This window comes from Bubalus kerabau, chromosome 14 (assembly GCF_029407905.1).
Source record: "Bubalus kerabau isolate K-KA32 ecotype Philippines breed swamp buffalo chromosome 14, PCC_UOA_SB_1v2, whole genome shotgun sequence".
Taxonomy (NCBI): domain Eukaryota; kingdom Metazoa; phylum Chordata; class Mammalia; order Artiodactyla; family Bovidae; genus Bubalus; species Bubalus kerabau.
In genome coordinates, this window is record NC_073637.1 from 12,742,282 (window position 1) to 12,762,889 (window position 20,608).

Here is a 20,608-nt window from a genome sequence, read left to right on the forward strand (position 1 = left end):
TACATGTGCACACAGCACCCCCCGCAGCACACAAAGAAGCCCAGATCCACGCATACACAGCATCCAGCCCAGGTCTCCCGTGTGAGATGCTTCCAAGCATCTGGCCTCAGTACCCAGGCCAGGAAAGCATCGAGCTCATGTCTGTGATGGGCAGACATGCATCCCTGCAAAGATGCTGAGGCCAAAACACGCACCAGATGTGTTCAAGGCAAAACCCTTCTAATTCAGTGGTGGCTTGATCTCACCAGCCTTAGCCTCAAGTAGCCCAGAAGCCTTAGAATTGCTAGGGAGCCAAGGAAAGAGCCACTGAGACTGGGAGTGATTTGTGGGCCAGGATGAAAGACACGTGCATTTCATCTTCTTTATTGGGCTCTTTGTTTTCTTTTTGGCTGGTTTGGCTTTTCCTGCCCTTTTAAATGCAATTAGGATAGACGAGGGGTGGAGTCAGTTCTTAGGCCATCAGAGGACAGCAGAGGATAAACGAGGTAATAAAAGGGGCTCTTGGCAGATACGAGTTTGGCACTGGGATGCTGTGCTGTTTGGGCCCTCAGGGCCCCCGGGGCTCCCTGAGCACAATCACCGCCTCTTGTTAAAGGGAAAGAGCAGGTTCCCACTGAGAGTTGTCTCCTGCAGTGCTGGCATCCCGGTGGTGGCAGGGGCGCTGGGGAGTCCCTGATACCAGATGACATGGGGCAGCTTCTGTGCCTGGGGCCTGCTTTCCGGGGCTCTTCTCCTCTGCTCATTTACAAATTGTTCAAGAAGAGGAACAACTCATGGAAAGCCTGGAGGCCTGAGACCAAAGCTGTTTGCTCTGGTGCAAGGAAAAAGTGAGGGCTCTGGAGTCCAGTGGAGCTGGGCCTGCACGTCCAGCTCTGCCACTGGCCAGGCCTCGGGAGCGTCCACAGGTCACTGGAGGTGCACAGGCTCTGGTTTCCTGTGCTTCAGGTGGAGGAGACACACGTAACATCGTGGGGTCGCATGAGAAGAGCTGCCTCGGAGCAGCGCGCTTGGCCCAGGACCTGCAGGGTGCCCAGCGCTTTCATCAGCGCTGTTCCTTCGGGGAAAGGTGTCAAGAAGAAGAGGGATCAGGCTTTTTCACTCAGAGGGTTGGTGGTGGTTTTGTTACTTTCCCTCTTGACTCCATTCTGCAGACTTGGGAATAAAAAGATAATCCTCAGGGAAATGCAGGCAAGCTTCAAATCTGGGAAAGTGGACTATAATCTTTTGTTAGGGAAATGTTGAAAGCAATTTTAGATAGATAATTCTGTGAATTTCTATGATTTCCTTGAATACTATTTCACTATTGATTTTATAGCGCTCTGAGATCATAAACAATTCTTATTTATTCATTAGCACCAGTTCTGCAAAGACTGCCCTTGGCCCAAGAGTTCTTCCTAAACTACCTCAGAAAGGTAAGATTTCTCATTTTCATCCTGTTTGTTCTCTGACTCTTTCCGACGCCAGAGGCAGCAGCTCACCAGGCTTCCCTGTCCTTCACTGGATATCTACCAGAGTTTGCTCCAATTCATGTCCATTTAGTCAGTGATTCTATCTAACCATCTCATCCTCTCTTTCATATTTACATGTAATTATACTATCACTGTACCCTCCAAGGGGTTGGGGGTGTCTGTCTCTTTTGTCCCCTGCTTTATCTCAGATGGCCTTGAGCAGCAGCTGACATGTGAGAGATGAGTAATTAACATTTGTTCAGTGAAGAAGAATATTTATAAGCTCAAGTTTTGTAATTAACAAACACCAAACTTTTCCTAAAAAAGCAATGCTTTTTCAGAAGATCCATCATTAGTATCCCCAGATACCATTTCTTCTCTTGCGAACAAAATGAGAGAGACCTCAGAACCGGTACTGGCTCTCCTGCTTACTAGCTGTGAGGCCTGGGCAGGGGACTCAGAAGCTTCACTGAGCCTGAGATTCCTCACCTGTCGGCGGGGCCAGGACGTCTGCTCCACCAGGTTTTGTGAGGACGAGGTGAGATCATACTTAGGAAAGGCTGGATTCTGCTGATCGGCGCCCCGTGTAGTCATTTAACACATTCCTCTGTCCTCTAATATTTCCTGTCAACTGAAAGTTGGATCAGGAGACCCGATCAGATGCTCCTAGTTCAGGCTTTGGCAAAACTCCTTCCCAGGCAGCAGTGCACTCTTCTGTCGAGAGGGACATGCCGTCCGACTGCCTCTCTCTATGTCAGGGTCATGGCTACCAGTTCTCCACGCCGAGATGCATTCATGTTTCTCTGTTAAAACCCCTCCACGAGGCCGTCAGCGGTGATCAAGGTCGGCCTGTCTGCAGCCTTTGGCCCAGCTGGCTACTGTCTCCGCACTTGGCCTGTGGACACCATCCTGTTCTTACGGCACTGACAGTCCCTCCCCTCGTGTGCAGGCCCCTCGTGTCCGCAGCCTCCAGAGATTGGCTCAGTTGCAGTCACTTCTCTTCTGAATCTGCCCTCATTCCCTGGGGTACCCAGCTCGGCACCTCTGTACCATGTACGCAGTCCAAGTGACCCTCCATAATCTAAACTCCCACACACCTGCCACTGTCTTGTCTCTGCTCAGATGTCTGACAGCTTCTCAACTTAAGATTTTGAAGACCCTTCACTCACACACACACATACACCCTCCAGCCAAACCTGTTCCTTGCACAGCGTCCCTGTCTGTTACAGGCAATATTGTCCAGGTACACAGACACACACACACCCCCGCCAGCCAAACCTGTTCCTTGCACAGCGTCCCTGTCATAGGCAATATTGTCCAGGTCCAGGGGATTGGATCTTAAACCTAGGAGAGAAGCCCAGCTCCTCCCTTCCTCCCATGCCCCTCATCCATCCACACACACTGTTGGTTCTCCGTTGGTTGTATCTTCCCGTGTCTCCACTCTCACTGTGGTCTCCCAGACCATCCTCTCCTGTCTAGACTCTGCAGTCTCCTCCCTGGTCTGCCTTCTCCCACACCGGCCCTGCAGTCTTTCCCCAGCAGAAGAGCTAGGATGCTCCGTGTTATATCAGTGGCTCCTGTGCCATCCATCCAGTATGTCCTTGTCTCACCCAGAAAACAAGCAGAGTCCGGGTGTATTTCTGAGCCTCCTCAGCCAGAGGCAGAGGGCGTCTGTGATGCTGAGAGGGACAGGGCGCAGCTCCTTCTCCTGCCCGCCCGTCCTCCCCAGCACCTGCCGGCACTTCCACGTGGACTGACCACACCTCACTGTTTTTCCTTCCCAAACATCACTTATTTTTTAAATTCTTTGAAAGTGTTAGTTGCTTAGTCGTGTCAGACTCTTTGCAACCCCATGGACTGTAACCCTCCAGGCTCCTCTGTCCATGGGATTCTCCAGGCAAGAATACTGGAGTGGGTTGCCATTCCCTTCTCCAGGGGATCTGCCCGACCCAGGGATAGAACCCAGATCCCCTGCTTTGCAGGTGGATTCTTTACCATCTGAGCCACCAGGGAATCCTTTGGGCTTGTTTTAAAGGGCTTAGTGAAAACCTTCTCAGCTGGGGATTGACTGCTGCATGGAGCCATTTGTTTAATGAGTTTTAAAGGGCAGAAGTAGAGAAGCTTCAGGGGGCTCTCCAACCTGAACAGAGTCACTGTAGTGTTGGGTTGTGACGCAGCCCTTGGTCCCTTACATTCTCCCCTAGCTGTCATCACAGTGAAAGTCCAGTCCTGCATCCTGGGTTTTTCCACTTAGGATTCTGTCATCAAGCAGCTGCCATTCTCTGCTTGGCTCCCCCTTTTGTTGGAAACATGAGCCAAGAGCATGTGGACTCTTTCTTCATCTTCCTCCTCCTTCTCAGTTTTGTCCTTAGAGCCTCTTCTCAGGAACAGAACCGTCAAAGCCCAGGGCAGAGTGTTCAGTCCCTAAGCTCTGTACCACACTGCTGTTCAAAGGGCTGAATCTGTTTGTTTCCGACCAACCTTGCCTGCATGAACCAGCTGCACCATAACCCCCCAGGTCTTTTTCTTATTTTTCAACTGTGCCATACAGCATGTGGGATTCTAGTTCCCCGACCAGGGATCGAACCCACATCCCCTGCAGTGGAAGTGTGGATTCTTAACCAGTGGACCACCAAGGAAGTCCCAGGGATGGGGTGGAATTCTCACTCCTTTCTTATTCTTGATGTCCTCATTCGAGCAGAGTACTCTTTGTTGTCCAACTTTGGGGGGAAATTTGCTTGTCTGTCCATCAGAGTTAAGAACGCAGCTCAGGCACTTCGCCAGTAGTCCAGTGTCTAATGCTTCACACTCCTAACGCAGGGGGCCCAAGTTCGATCTTTGGTCAGGGAAAATCTTAAATGCCACAACTAAAATCAAATGACGAAACTTAAGACCTGGTACAGCCAAATAAATAAAATTTTTTTTTTTTTTTTTTTTTAAAGAATGAAGCTCACAAAGAACTTTGAATTAGAGAAGGGAAAACACAAAATCATCTTGGAAATAAAATAGTCAGAGGAGAGACTTCTTTAGAGGGGAGACTGTCTCTTTTCATATTTCTTTGTAGTATAAAATTAACCTATATTCATTCTAGATTTTAAAAATGCAAAGACGTATAAAGAAAATACAAACCACCCAAAGTCTCGCCACCCAGGATAAATCAATTTAGTCTGCCCTGTCAGTCTTTTTCCTATGATTTTTTTATGTCACTCTTTAAGCTGGTTTTTGTCATGCAGTGAATCAAGAGCCCTTTCCATGAGATTAATTGTACTCTTACTGGCTGCGTAGTGCTCTGTTATCTGATACCTGGCCGTGTTAAATAATGTGTCCTCTTCCACATTCACCCGCTTCAGTTTTTTTTCACTATAAACAGTGTCATGCTGAACACCCTGGCACAGGCATGTGCCCTGGCTTTGATCCCTTTTCTGGATGAATTCCTAGAACCGGAGGTGCCTGTTTGGGTGGCCTAGCACTTCCTCACGGTTTCTGTTCCCCCGTAAGTGTGGCTCAGAGCTAGGCTTTTCAGCCCCGCTGCCTCAGGGGATTCCCCCGGCTGTTCCCCCATCGCCGCCTGCCTCAGACTTTGTTTACCCCAGTGTCTTGACTTCCAAGAGAGGAATCTGATGGGGCTGTTGTCACTTTCTGAACTGTGCCACGTTGGCCGAAGCTCACCGGCCGGCCCGTGAGCAGGGTGCCCTTGAAATTTGAGTTCCTTAGGAAGGGATGTGGCCCGGCAGGCCCCGAGCAGGAGCAGCTGCAGGGTAGCTGTGACTTTACAACACTGGGGTTTGTCTTTTCTTTTTTAAAAAACAAAAGATTTTTAAAGTCTCTCTCTGAGTGTTGTGTCTTTAGAATACAGTTCTTAGTTAGGCTCCTCCATGTGCTTCAGTCAGCTGTGTCCTCACTGAGCGCCCACTGTGTGCTTGGCGAATCCTGGCCTCAAGGAACCTTGTCTCAGCAACGGTGCTAATGCTCCGTAATATTCTGATACTACACCTGGAGTCTACCTCGTCCTGTTGGCATATTCTTTATGTCAGCTCGTGTTTCAGAGATGAGGAAGGTGAGGGGGTTTGTAACCTGCTCAGGGTCACACAGCTGGTAACTAAGTAGTGGAGCCCAATTTGGAGACATGTCTTAAGTTCCACTGGTTAGAGCTGTGCGAAGGTTCAGACCGCAAGCAGACTCTCCAAGCGATGGAGTACTACACAACCTTTAAAGAGAAGGAGGAGGAAGTGACTTATTAATAGAAATTCTCCCAAGCATTTTAAATGTGGAAAAACCAAAGTTGTAGACAATGTATGTCGTGTGTGTGTGTGTGTGTGTGTATGTGAGTGAGTGAGTGTGAGTCGTTCAGTCACATCCGACTCTGTGACCCCCGTGGACTGTAGCAAGCAAGAATACTTGAGTGGCTTGCCGTCTCCTTCTCCAGCGTATGTATTGTAGTCCCATGTTAATAGACATTCTCCCAAGTATATTAAATGGGAAGCAAAGTTGCAGGCAACGTAGGTGTTGTAGTCCCATTGAATGTATTTGTTGTAGTCCCGGGCGTTTAAAGATAATTCATATATACATGGATGGGCATCACTAAAAAGGAACGGTGGTGACCTCAAAGGAGTGGTAGGTGGGAGTGGTAAGAGGAGAAACTTCTTCCCTCTTACACAGTGTGTACATCATATAAAACGTGAGAAATTAGAATGATACCACTACAGAACGGAATAGGATGCCGCATGAAAAGTATATGCTTAGTACTAATGAACAATGTTTATAAACGTGGTGAATATTCTTGCTAAATCAGTATATAGATAAGAGCAGATGTTTTATCTATGAAAGATACATAGAAAAGTCCAGAACGAAATTATACCAAAGTATTTTAAATGGCTAATTTACGCAGTAGACTTACAGAAAACTTCTCCTTTTAACTCTGCACCTTTCAGTTTTCTATAATCTGTATTATGTGTATGAAAAAGTGAGTGTCAGTCACTCAATCATGTCTAACTCTTTGCGGCCCCATGGACTGAAGCCCACCAGGATCCTCTGTCCATGGAATTTTCGAGGCAAGAATACTGGAGTAGGTTGCCATTCCCTTCTCCAGAGGATCTATTATGTGTGTAGTTGTGGGTTTTTGTTTTTGTTTTTTTCACTTCTGGGTTAGTTTGGATGTCCTGTTCTTACATAACTGAGGCATAAGATTATCCATTGTAAGGTGGATGCCTCCAGGCTTCCAACTTTCACCTTTTTTGAAAGCAGGCCAATTCATGTGGGGTCTGGGCCTGCAACCACCTGGGGCGCTTGCTCAGGGTCAGTCCTGCCCGTGACCCCTCTCTGTGGTCTCCTCCCATAGTGGCACTAAGGAAAACAGAGACCAGCCATCATCTCTCCCTCGACAAAGCCAACATCCCGCCTGAGATCTTCCAGAAGTCGTCCCAGTTGACAGAGTTACCGCAGAAGCCGCCACCCGGGGACCTGCCCCCGAAGCCCACGGAACTGGCTCCCAAACCCCCCATCGGAGACTTACCACCTAAGCCAGGCGAGCTGCCCCCGAAGCCGCAGCTGGGCGACCTGCCCCCCAAGCCCCAGCTCGCAGACTTGCCCCCCAAGCCCCAGGTGAAAGACCTGCCTCCCAAGCCACAACTGGGGGAGCTGCTGGCAAAACCCCAGACGGGAGACGCCTCGCCCAAGGCCCAGCCGCCCCTGGAGCTCACCCCCAAGTCACACCCGGCGGACCTGTCCCCGAACGTCCCCAAGCAGGCGTCCGAGGACACCAACGACCTCACGCCCACCCTGCCAGAGACACCCGTGCCGCTGCCCAGGAAAATCAACACGGTGAGTGGTGCTCAGAAACCCAGGCACATGCTCACCCGGCCAGCCTGGGGTCAGGTGTCGGGTGTCGTGGGGGGCGCAGGGCCTGGGGGTTGGGGCCGGGCTGTGGACCCCAGCAGATAGACATCAGGACCTGCCTGCCCTGTGACCGCGGGGCCGTGGCCACCTCCTCATGGCCCTGAACCTCTGTCTCCTCCTTCACAGAAAGGGGCTAGAACACTGCCTGGCTTCATGGGCAATGAAATGCAGGGAAGTGCGAGCAACGCCCAGCAAGTGGTCGCCCTTGTCTGTGGTCCTTGAGTAGGAGACCTTTCCTTTCCCAGGGTCCCGGGAAAGTGGCCTCACACCTCAGCTTCTCTCCGCACCTTTCTGGAGGAATTGGACACAAAGCCCAAAGAGACTTGTACCAACCAACATAGAGTTTGGTTTGAAGTCTCCCAGCCCTTCATTTTCACAAAATGCCTTCTACTCTATAATATGTCCTTTTTGCTTTAAACATGCCTTTCCCTCCCCACCCCACCCCCCAAAAAAATCTCTTTTTTGGAAAAATGAAGCTCTGGGAAGATGCACATGTGCTGTCTGTCCTGCCCACACTGCACCCTGACAGGGGTGGGAGCACCCCGGGTTAAGGAGCACAGTTAGCGGGGGGGACCAAAAGCCTTGCTCACATCTTCCCATGAGAAAACAACATTGTGATAGAAGTGTGTCCCTTCAACACTAAAGGAAAGGTGAGAATAGTGAAACAGATCCTCTCCCGGGTGGGAGGCCACAAGCGTGTTCATCAGCGGATGCTTGCTCTTCACGGGCTCTCCAGCAGCCTGAGCACCACCCTTGGCCTTCATGTACACAATTCCAGTCTGTGCTGCTGCACACTTCACCGTTTTATTATCTCATTTAACCCTCCCTGTTATCAGTGGTCGCACATAGGTCTTCCAGTTTGCTCACAGAATCAGAGCTGAAAAGACTTAAGATCTCGACTGGCCGTAGCCCTCGGCTTCTCAGACCCCACCAGCTCTGGCTTAGCCCGGGGAGGGGAGTTGTAGAAGCAAGTGGGTCATCGGGGAGAGTGAAGGAGAAACCAACAGACCAAGAGGAAAAGCACTTGACCCCAGACTTTGAGCATAACAGCTTGCTTTTTTTTAATTCCTAATTATTCAATAAGCCAGGCGCCAGAAGCATCCTTTGGAAGGTCAGTTCTCTATTTCCGTCTTCCTGTTTGCAGAGAACTGGAAATCTAACAACCAAAAGCTCAATTCAACATGGGTCAGAAACTAAAACGTTTTGGGGAACTGCCTAGAGTCCCCCGCCCCCGCCCCGGGCTCCCCTGCTCTGTTTCAGCAGCGTGTGCTGACACGGCGCTTTGCATGAGGGGCTGAGAAATGTGTTTATGCTGCATGTGTTTGGTCTGCTTTACATCATGTTTCCCCAAACCATTTTTAGAATCTGCTGTCATCTTTGCAGGCTGCCACGGGGCGGGGCGGGGTCGGGCACATCGCTTGTTTCTGGTGAAGCTGGATTTTGATCCCTTCCCCGTGATGTTTGCTCTCAGATGGAAGTCATCGATGGTTACCCGCCCCCCCGCACTCTCAGTGGGCTCCCCTGCTGCCTTGGGCGGAGGGGCCCTTCTATCTGGAGAGCACCCAGGGCTGGGGGCGCTCCCCCCTTTCATCAGGGAGAAACTGAGGCTCGGCGAGGTGAAGCCACTCACCCAGGGTCATCATGTCCTCCTTTCCCTTCAGTCTGTCCTATGAGCTAAAACCCCGCTGCTTTCTTGAAGGGAAAGAGCAAGGTGAGGCGAGTGAAGACCATCTACGACTGCCAGGCGGACAACGATGACGAGCTGACTTTCATGGAGGGCGAGGTGATCGTGGTCACCGGGGAGGAGGACCAGGAGTGGTGGGTACGTACCAGCCGCACAGCGCTGTCCGTGGTCAGCCTGCACACGCCCCCCGAGGACACAGTGCCTGTCCTGCCTCTTAGCCGGGAGCTTCAAAACCAGCTCAGGAGAGTACCCTCATCACACTGCAGCCTGTGGGCCTCAGGTGCTCTCTGGCTTTTCAGATGCAAAACTGAAATTCATTCAACACTGGCCCAGCCAGCTCTGCTCAGGCCTCGCCCTTCAACACCACCGCCACCACCACCACACACACACACACACGCCTGCCAAATGTTCTCAGGCTCCATCACCACACATACACGTACACATTGACATTGACATTGACATTGAAGTCGCTCAGTCGTGTCCGACTCTTTGCGACCCCATGGACTGTAGCCTACCAGGCCCCTCCGTCCGTGGAATTTTCCAGGCAACAATACTGAAGTGGGTTGCCATTTCCTTCTCCAGGAAATACACGTACACACACACGTTCATACTTGTGTGCACATACATCCCCACCACACATCCTCAGGCTCTATCACCCCACCCCTCCACACACACACACACACCTGCCACACATCCTCAGGCTCCATCTTCGTCCAGCCTGAAGTTCTATCAGGAGGATCCCTGCCTCACATGACTTCAGGGGAGGATTCAAGGAGACCATCTATGACAGCTCCTTTTCCATAAAAACCTGCTGCCCAGGTGTCAGGAAGGAAAGGCAGCCCTGTCCCCCCTCCCCCCACAGCCTGGGAGCTGCCTGGGTCCTGGGTGGCTGCAGGGGACCCGACATGTCCACGGCTGTCCAAGCTGTCGGGGGAGGAAGCCTCCAGCGGGCCCTGCTGAACAGAGGGGCAGCGGGCGGACGCCTCCGAGGCGATCACTCCCCACCCTGGGTGTGGAAATTCTGCTTCCTTGGCAGCTGGAGCCCCATCCTGCCCAGAGGGCCCAGCCCTCTGTGTCGAGAAAGGGACCTGTGGTTCACTGCTGAGCCCAGGACCTGCTGTTGCCCAGAAACACACACACACAGGCACACTCATGGCCCTTCGCCTTTCCTCCCCCTGGGCCCAGACCGTGACTCCAGAATCCCGGTCACAGCCGTCGGGATGCTCCTTGGGCCACAGCAGTGGTTCAGCCGGGGCAGTCTCGCACTCCAGGCACGTGTGGCAACATCTGGAAACATTCTGGTCGTCAGGGCCTGGCCAGGGTGGGTGCTGCTGGCCTCTGCTGAACATCCTGTGATGTGTGAGGGAGCCCCCACCACAAAGAACCCCCTGCCCCAAATGTCAGGAGCACTGAGGCTGACAAACCAGAGGCCCGCTCCCTCCCTCCCTCTCTCTGTCTGTCATGAAGTCTGGTGGGTTAGATCCCTGACAAGAAGACGGGCGCTGAAATCCCGGCGTGACTCACCCTCTGGCCCTGGGTGCAGCCTCCTGTGAGCCTCAGTTTCCCCCTCTGAAAAGGGAGGCAAGAATCACCCTCCCTCACAGGAATGTCTGAGGACTCACGTGTGTGATGCCAACTAAGACCCAATGACATGGGTCATCCCAGCCTTGTTATTAACCCCTCTGTCCAGATGGAAACCGGTGCACAGAGGCCCAGCTGACCACCCAAGGCCCCAGGCCCGCTGAGCAAAGAAGGCCGCCCATCTTTCTCCGTGATGGTCATCCGAAGCCAGCGTGCGTGTCGCTGGTCTTTTTCCTGATAGGGTTCTCTTCAATGCAGTTAATCCTTATGTAACTGAGGTTATTAGGAGCCTTGGCAGGTAATGATGGCTGACAGGTTTAGGCAGCAGACAAGAAAACAGCTGTAAAATCTGCCCTCATCGTTCTCAGGCTTTCATAGCATCCTCTCCACCACCACAACCAGAAAGCAAGTTCTTGGTGCGTTGCAGCCCTTTTTATGTATGGAATCGTTGGTTTAGCTTCCCCACAGGGTGAGAAGCAGGGGTATTTCAGCCCCATTTTACAGACAGGGAGGCTTAGCATGCTTTGCGAGGTCACCCAGCCGGAGAGGTGGCCGAGAGGCCTGGTTGAGCATGTGGTTGAGGCTGCAGCCGGGGAGAGACCATGGCGGGCCCCCCTACCCCTCGGGGCGCGTGTCCCTTCGAGTAGAAAGTGAGGGCCCCAGGACCGTCTGCCTGCCGGTGAAGCGACCCCTGTGAAAGCGGCTCCGCTGTGTGTGGCGCCTTCATCGTGTCTCCCCCGGGCCTGCATCAGCATCAGCTCTGGGGGCGTTCGGACCCACCGGCCGCCTCCTGCCTGATGCATCTCCTTTCTCCCTGCAGATTGGGCACATCGAGGGGCAGCCCGAGAGGAAGGGCGTCTTCCCAGTGTCCTTTGTCCACATCCTGTCCGACTAGCAAAAAAGCAGAGCCTTCAGACTGTCTGCACCCATCATGCCAGACCGCTGCCTCCCTGGGACCCCGTGCGCACCGTGTAAATAGCTGCTGTTGCCGAGTGGAAGCTCCCGGAGGGGCCGCCTCAGGAGGGGAACAGAGCGCGTGTTGTAAATACCCTGTGGTCTCTGCCTTCGCCAGTATTAGGGTAGCCTTGGGACCCGGTGCGCCTTACTGGTTTGCCAAAGCCATCCTTGGCATCTAGCACTTACATCTCTCTCTATGCTGTTTTCCAAGCAAACAAACAAGCAGGAATATAGGAACTGCTGGCTTTGCAAATAGAAATGGTCTCCAGCAACCGCTGAAGGGCATGGAATTGCCTCTCTGTTCCTAACTTGACAGTGTTCTTCATTGTGTTACTGAAAAATGCAACATTAGCAAAGAGGTGGGTACTGTCTTCCAGGTGAATCTTTCCGCTCTGTGACAGACCAGCCTGTTGTTATCTGTGTACACAGTTTACAGCTACAAAAACCGGCTTTGGTATTTATTACAGAAAAGTGCTCAGTTCAGTGTAAGTGTTATTCCTTCAGCAAAATATCCACTGACCCAGAACGTTGGGTGGCATTTTACAGTGCCCACAGCCTCACGCAGGTTTAGACACGTGGGTTTATGCTGTCTTAAGAAGATGAGTGCCCGCCCCTGATATTACCTCATTATGCAAAAATAACATATCCTTCATGACTATTTTCACAGAAGTTTAAGACACATCTGATGAAGTTCAACTTTCAGGAACCAAGGACTGCCAGAAAATATTAGCCTCTACATTATGCATGCATTTAGAAGCTTACCTGAAATCTGCCTTTTATAAAGGAATAGTATGGATAAGTTGAACTGTACATTTTTTTTTAAACTTGATTGCCATTAAAGCAGAAATTATAAGGTTGCAACAAATATTTGTTTCCAGTCAGTCATTTGGCTTCCTCAAGAGTATGAATGCACATATCACATTATGAATTAGCATCCTTCAACTATGTTAACACCTCTAACATGTCCGTTTTAAATTCTTTTCTTAGTTTTCGTTCTGGATAAATTTAAACTTTCAAAAGAGTGTTCAAGAAGATGACTAATTCAGAAATCAGTTCTGCCCACCGTTTTCCCCCGCCCATCCCCACTGTAGAATTCAGATGCTGAAACCAGCATTCTTTTTTTTTTTCTCCATTTCCTTTAGTAAACTCCAATCATAGATAAGTTTCCCAGCTCTGTTGAACAGACACGTCATCTTCAAGTCAATTCATAACCAAGTTTCTGAACGCTGCTATGAATTGCACTGTGAAACATGCTTTTCTGCCAGGGGTCCCTGCCCCTCCCAGTTTTTTTTCTCATCCCAGCCGCATTCATCAAACCATCAAGACCATCCTGAGTTTTTCAGTCTTTTATATCAGCCTGAATCTGGGGAGAGAATACAGCTCCACTCCCCAGTCAGTGGGACTGCTCTCGGATTCCGAGGCCCGTGTGTCGTCCTGGCAGTGCGCTTGCTTAAACGGCTACGTTGGCAGCAGCACAGGAAGCTAATATTTTTAAGCAGATCATCCTGGCAACGAGTGAGAAATGTTCATTTCCCAGAAGCACAGCTCCCAACCAAACCCTTAGGGGAGCCCTCTGTAATCAAGTCGTAGTGCTCAGCGAGCATTACCTTAGCTCTGCTCACGTGATCACTGAACCAATAAACCTTGCATGACAAACCTGCAGCAGATCTCACCAGCTATTATCGGAAACTGATTTTAAGCAACTGCTTCCTCGGCATCGCGGCACACGTGAACTCCACACAGATATGAGGAACCAGCCGACGTGCTGGTGTGCGTGGCCCACAGTGTCGGCAGCCTCAGGAGTTTAGCAACCGGGTGTCAGGACAGGAAGTCACCTCCCGAAGTTATTTACTGTCCCAATTCATTCACTTACACTTAAGTTACATTCAAGCACCGTTCATTTTTGTGGCCTACAGTATTTTCAGCTGATCTCAAAATAAACTGGCTTTTTAAAAGACACAAAAGCACGATGTCTAAAATTACATGGAGTTAATTCCTTTTCTTTTTTCCTCTTTTAGAGCAACTTTTACACAGATGCTTTTTTTTTTTTTTTTAACACTTGTTTGTTTTTTTCCTGGTTTTGTTTTTGTTTTCCATCAGGAATCTGAGTTTTCTCTAACCCAGCTTACTGTGGGACATAGGAAAAATAGATATAAATAAGTATCTTTGGCGACCTTGGTTGGATTTGAATCTGGTATTGTTCTTAAACTCAGCGAGCCGCTATCTGCAATTTTGTACATGATAGAGAGTATTTTGAAGGTATGGAACCTTACGGGAAAAATAGCTAATTCTTCTTTGCCCCCCCGCAGCGGGGAACGTTATGTTCTGCAAATAGTGTGTGTCTTATTTTACTGTTGAACAGCAATTGCTATTTATTTTTTTATTGCCTAGAACTTCAACATGTTGTATAGGGATCCCACAGCGCCAAAAGTTAAATTCCGAATTCCCATCTGGATCTTATGCTCAGACATCAGTACACTCGTCATTTCACATGTATTTAATGTGACCGTTTTCCAGTACTGTATGTGTTCATTTCTACTTTTTTTAATATTTAAAATTGCTTTTAAATAAACATATTCTCAGTTGATCCCAAACATCTGACATCAGGCCGTTTTGTGAGGTGTCCACGACTCTTCTGACTGGAGGAAATCAGAACTTGACTTGGCTGTGCTTTGTGGGGGATTGGAGGGGGAATGGGTACCGATAACACAAGTCTCGCAACTTCTACGTTCAGATTCACTTCAGATAAAGAATGTGCATCAGTTTCCTCGGCTTAACAAACCATGGACCTTTAGCATTTCAGTTCTTTCTCCTCCCCTACCCTGCTACCTCCAACCCACCCCCACCTACAAGCACCCAGCCTGCACATCTTGGAACATCATAAATGTTACATTTTTTATCATAACTTAAAAAAAATACATATTTCTGTACTTATTTGGCTGCGCCAGGCCTTATTTGCAGCACATGGGATCTGTGATCTTTGTTGTGGCAGGCAGGATCTGTAGTTGTGGCTTGTGGGATCCAGTTCCCTGACCGAGGCTCGAACCTGAGCCCTCTGCATTTGGAGTGCAGAGTCTTAGCCACTGGACCACCAGGGAAGTCCCCAAAGGTTACATGTGGATGCACTGAAAGTGCTTGGTCCCTACTCGGACCAAGTGCTGTATGTGCGCTTCTGTTGGGTAGCTGTCAGCACTGATAATGCTGGGCTGCGAGCAGACCCCAGTCTAAGCACCGAACCTGTGTCATCTCATCTCGCCCTCAAGAAGCCAGGGGAAGCTGCAAGCCCACCAGGAGGCTCAGGGAGATGCAGGCCCCTGCAGCAGCCATCATGGTTACTCACCGACCACTTCAGGGTCCAGGTGAGCGGTCCTGGCTCCAGGGCCGTCCTCAGGATTTCCAGCAGGTGGGAGACGGTCTCCATCACGAAATTCTAGCCAGAGAAATGCTGCAGTGGACAGCTGACCAAGACCATGGCGTTGGTCCCAGCACCTGTTTTGTTTCCTTTGGTGAAAGTTGGTAGCTCTCAATGCCTGTTCACTCACCTCGACAAGATAAACCCTACAAGCCAAGCTGATGGGGAAAATGGTGTTTGCCACGGAAGCCAGAGACTTTCCATCAGGATGGATCTGGGAGAGGCTTGCATGGTTATCTGGCTATTTCAGGCCAAGGGACAACCAACTTTCCATCTAATTACAAAATGCTGCAATAATTCCCCTGGCTATGTATTGTTTTAAACCTGGAGCAGCCTCTTAGGTCATTGGACTGGCCCCCGTTGAAAGCAGCCCCTCCAGTACTCTGTGAGCCCCCAGTGGCCTGGAGATCCCAGAAACAGACGCGCTCCGTGAGCTCTCTCCCTTGGGTCCTTTCAGCACCAGTGGATGGAACATTGTTCCCCGCGCGTGGAGTCTGTCCTCTGTGAGGCAGAAATCCTCCTCTGTCCATGTTCGGATGAGGAAATCCACTCGTAGGCTGCAGTGACTTGCCCAAGGTCACAGTAAGTCATGGCAGCAGTGTGAGCCCAAGGCTCCCTGGCTTCAGCCCCAGCCTCCCCCCGCCTTCCCTCCCCAGCCCTGCTGTTTTCTCCTCTCCCCTGACCCTGTGCCCTCTGCTGTGTTTTTTGAGTCTTCCTCCTCCCAGAATGTGGCTGTATGTGTGGCAGGGGTGGGGTGGGAGGGATGATAATTATTGGGTTATTCAACCCATTCTCCTTTGCTTCCCAGATGTTCTCATCCATCCCAAATGGAAATCTTTGATTTCCCCAAATCCGCAGCATGTGGGGTCATTTAAAGCCAGTGGGTTTCCTGGAGAAAGGAAGTCTGTGCCTATCGTAGGAGCCTGCAACGATTGCAGGGGGCGAGTGTGGGGGTGGGGGGCAGCAGAGGAGGCAAAAAACTGGGGCAAAGGCTGGTGGGACAGTGTGTTGTGAACCTGCAGCAGCTCAAACAGGGACCAGTGTTGAAGGCACAAGCAGGGACGCTCCACCCCAGCAGTCGTGCCCCTCTGCTTCCCAGGAGGCCCCTCTGCACGCTAACTGCTAAACCAGCATTGTGGCCACGGCGCTGGGTCCAGTACCTTATCAGTACAACCATGCTCATCCCAGCCCCACTGAAGAGGAACTGTTCTCCCCATTTTACAGTTTAGGAAGACTGATGCTCAGAGGTGAAGATATAACTTGCCAAAAATTGGTTTGCTTGAGAGGTGGGCAGGGGCCAGATCTAAACCCAGAGGTCCGGGCCCGGTTAGCTCCCAGCCGTGACCTTGTGCTGCCTCCGCTGCTTCTGTCCCCTGGCTGCCTTTGCCCAAGAGAGACTGGGTCAGAGCCTGCCCACCCAGCCTTGCGGGACAGGTCAGCCGCAGGGAAGTGTAAACCAGGAAGCGCAACGAAGTTTGCAGCTCAGAGAAGTGACGGCCTTGACAGGAGGGGCCCCAGGGTGGCGGTGGGGGGGATGTGTCTTACTCCTTGGACAGCTGCTCTGCAGAAGTCAGGCTGGCACCCAACGTGTCTGTGCCTGTAGTGTGTGACCGAGAAGAAAGCAGTGGGTACGCAAGTGTGTCTTGTCTGAACACAGCAGCCCCGTGTGCAAACACCGAAACACTTAAGCTCCTGGAAACAGGAATTAGAGCTCCGATAAACACAGCTGTTTTGCAAAACTCATACTACACAACAAACCCTAGTCAGAGACTCGGAAGGCCAAAATGATGACCTGCAAAACCTTCAGGGAAGACGCCTGCTCGGCTTCACGCTTCTTCGGACAGGATTTGAACTTTTGCTTTATAGGTCTAAGCCGATTTGAGGACGAGAAATGGCAGCCATGTCATCTGCACACAGACCTGAGAATCCAGCAAGCCCAGGTTTGAGATCTGGGCCAGCATCACCTGGACCCTCAGCATTTAAATCAGACTCCTGGGCCCTGTCCCTGGAGATTGGATGTCTCTGAAAGGGGCCCAGGAATCAGCATTTAACCAGCATCCTCAGGTGGCCCCCATGTACCGCTAGGGGTACAGAGCCCTCTCACCTCCCAACAAGGACTTTGAACCTCTCCTTCCTCAGAGATGAGTGAGAAACCACACAAATCTACTCAGTGTTGACATGTGACCCCGTAGGCTATAGCCAGTCAGGCTCCTCTGTCCTGGATTCTCCAGGCAAGAATACTAGAGCATGTTGCCATTCCCTTCTCTAGGGGATCTTCATGACCCAGGCATAGAACCCCGGTCTCTTGCAATGCAGGCAGAATTTTTACTGTCTAAGCTACCAGGGGAGAAGGCAATGGCACCCCACTCCAGCACTCTTGCCTGGAAAATCCCATGGATGGAGGAGCCTGGTAGGCTGCAATCCATGGGGTCGCTAAGAGTCAGACACGACTGAGCGACTTCACTTTCACTTTTCACTTTCATGCATTGGAGAAGGAAATGGCAACCCACTCCAGTATTCTTGCCTGGAGAATCCCAGGGACGGGGGAGCCGGGTGGGCTGCTGTCTATGGGGTCACACAGAGTCGGACACGACTGAAGTGACTTAGCAGCAGCAGCAGCATACATACATATATACATATATATATATATATATATATATATAAATGCCCTTATTTGTAGCATTTGCCAGTTCCCATGGTGTAAATATTTCTACCAACTCTGATTCCAAGCTACCAATTTTATGTCCCTGAATGCCAAGTTAACAAAAGTTTTTTTTTTTTTTTAATAAAGTCTGCTAAAATGCAGAGATGAAATAGTGCTGGGGAGGGCCCCACGCTAGCAACTCCATCATCTACCTCCCCACCACCCTATGCATTTTTTTAAAACAACTTTATTTCAATATAATCCATATACCATACATTTCACCCATTAAGTGTACATTTCAGAATTGTGCAACCATCATCACAATTTTAGAACCTTTCCTCACCCATAAAGAAACCTCGCACTTGTTAGTAATCACTCCCGTTTTCCTCCAACCCCTAACAGCCACTAAATTACTTCCTGTCTCTGTAGAGATTTGTCTCTATTGGAAATTTCATATAAACTGAGTCATAGACGGTATCCTGTGTTTCCAGGTTTATCCAGGTTGCAGCATATGTTGGTATTTCATTCTTTTTCACTGTAATACTCTACTCTGTGGCTGTCCTTCATTTTGTTTCTCCATTGCTGCACGGTTGGGTTGTTCCCACTACTTTGACTATTATGAATGATGCTGTTATGAACATTCACGTGTAAGTTTTTGTGTGGACGGATGTTTTCATTTCTCTAGTAGGTTTCGTTTCTCTAGACCTAGGAGTTGAATTTCTGGGTCACAGAGTAACTCTGTGTGTAACCACCTGAGGAATTGCCAGACTGCTTTCCAAAGTAACCGCACCGTTTTGCATTCCGACCAGCAGTATATGAGGGCTCCAATTTCTCCACATCCTTGACAACACTTGTTATGATCTATCTTTTTTATTACAGCCAGCCAAGTGGGTGTGGAATGGTATCTCATTGTGGTTTTGATTTGCGTTCTCCTGATGACTAATGATGTTGAACATCATTTCATGTGCTAACTGGCCACGTGTATGTCTTCTTTGGCCATGTAGAATCTTTGTCTTTTTAATAGGACTTCCCCGGTGATCTAGTGGTTAAGATGCTGTGCTTCCACTGCAGGGGCCACAGGTTCGATCCCTGGTGCAGGAACTAACATCCCACATGCCGCTCAGCACAGCCAAAACATAGGGAAAAAAAGAAAAAAGAAGAAAGAAATTTTGTCTGTGTTAAGATTGGATCATGTGTCTATTTCTCATTGAGTTGTAGGAGTTCTTTATATACTCTAAAGTCTCTTATCTCTTATCAGATATGTGGTTTGCAAAATTTTTCTCTAATTCTGCATGCTGTCCTTCCCTTCTCCTTTGAACCTGGATGTTGTCCTCGTGAAGATGGAACTTTCAGGAATCACAAACTCCAAAGCCTTTCAAAAGCCAGGCCAGTCCCCTGAATGTGTGAGGTGGCCTTGGGTTTTTCTCCAGTAATACACTTGTTCAGGCTAAAGTATGCGTCTCTGTGGCCTCCGGGAGCACAGATGTGGGCAGTGGGTTCTCTGGCCCCGGGGTTGATGCTGCCTGCCCCCCCACCCCTGTAGCCGAGTGAAGGTGGTCTGGTTAGCGGGCCCCTCTGAACCCGAGGCTTTGTCCGTGAAATGTGGATGCTACTGCTGCCCTCAGGAGAAGGCCTGAGAGCAGACAACTGGAAACATTTTGGAATAGGCCCTCCTGTATGATGTGCATGTTTTACTTTGATACAATTTTTAATACAGTGTAAGACCTACACCTGGTCTGGTGTCAGTTAGGGGCTCTGTACATGGTAACTCCCCCCCTCACCCTGCTGTTGATGCCGAAAACCCCAGCTCAGCCCCCTCTCCCCTCCCCCCTCTCCCCGCTGAGCCTTCCTGATGGCTCACAGCTGCCCTCAGCAGAGGAAGCTGGAACCTGCCACCTCTTCGTGTAGTGGGGAGGGCGAAAGGGCTAATGTCCCTACTTTTCCTTTTATTATTATTGAATCGGAGACAAACAAGTATTTCTCAGCTCCTTGGGCCAGTAAGAACTTGACCGATAATTGAAACCAAAGAAAGTGCCGTTTTGCTCTCCTTTCGAGAGGAAATAGCCTTTTCGCCCCACAGAGGTTTTCTCAGTCTCCCCCACAGCAGCCGCCACCCCACGCCTGAAAGCGGAGCCTAGCTGGGCGTTTGTGCCCCTAGAGCCTGGAACCTGGTCTGCTCTGATGATGCCTGCAGCCCGCTTTCTGCAGAGGGGCCGGGGTGAAGGGCAGGGCCTCAGATCCCAGGGGGGCAGATAGGATGGTTCTGCAACCGGACTTCCTTTAACAGACAGGCGTACTCAGGGGTCACGGACACACCACCCCAGGTTGAGCTGTGTTTCAAAACAAAAATTAAACTGGAGAAGTTCCTCATCTCTGCCCCTCTGGCCCTTAACGGTAAAGTCACTCCCTGTATGAGTCAGGCTGGGAAGTGCTGATTTCAAGATAACACATCACCTGTGCTGGGAGAACCCTCCCTGCCAGGCAGGATTCTTGTGGCTCTAACACACCCAGATCCCGCACCCAGGAAGCCCGTGGGGCCAGGAGGTCCTCGGGGAGCCAAGCCCAGAGCAGGTACCCGACGCTCCCCATGCCTCTGCCAACCCACCCATTATTCTCTATCCCATCTCTGTGTCCATCTGTCTTCCCGTCTGCTTACCCTGTGGGTCTCACACTTCAGTGTTAAAAATGAAAACCCTACACCCCAACTCCTGTGATTCTGAGTCAGCGGGTTGGTCCGGGTGTAGCAGGTAGGGCCCAGGGTTCTGTACTTTTAGCACATCCACTTAGGTGACTTTCATGTGGGTGGTCACGGGCTGTCCTTTGAAAAATAACCGTCACGCATTTCAACTTTTTTTTTTTTTTAAACCAAAATAACGTGTGGCTCTTAAAGCAAAAAGGAGCATTTCTCTGGGTGCAGGCCCAGCCTCTGAGGCTTCACTTGGTCAAGTGGACGTGTCCTTCTCACTGTCAGCCCCTTTTCACCCCTG

General features: G+C 50.4%; 1 protein-coding gene and 1 non-coding gene across 19 annotated transcripts in view; one reads left to right on the forward strand and one right to left on the reverse strand.

The window, feature by feature from the left end:
• ASAP1 (ArfGAP with SH3 domain, ankyrin repeat and PH domain 1) overlaps nt 1-14,159 on the forward strand; it is a 346,820-nt gene extending 332,661 nt beyond the window's left edge. For all 18 annotated transcript variants that reach the window (XM_055545753.1, XM_055545755.1, XM_055545751.1 and 15 more), the window contains 4 exons: nt 1,354-1,412; nt 6,787-7,268; nt 9,043-9,165; nt 11,429-14,159. In XM_055545753.1, coding sequence (XP_055401728.1) covers nt 1,354-1,412; nt 6,787-7,268; nt 9,043-9,165; nt 11,429-11,503 — 739 coding nt within the window. In that variant the 3' untranslated portion in view covers nt 11,504-14,159. The remainder of the gene's footprint in view (nt 1-1,353; nt 1,413-6,786; nt 7,269-9,042; nt 9,166-11,428) is intronic.
• A 431-nt stretch (nt 14,160-14,590) lies between these two features.
• Nucleotides 14,591-14,663, reverse strand: TRNAW-CCA (transfer RNA tryptophan (anticodon CCA)). The gene has a single exon. It is a non-coding gene; the product is annotated as a tRNA-Trp (tRNA).
• Between the last annotated feature and the right edge of the window lie 5,945 nt (nt 14,664-20,608).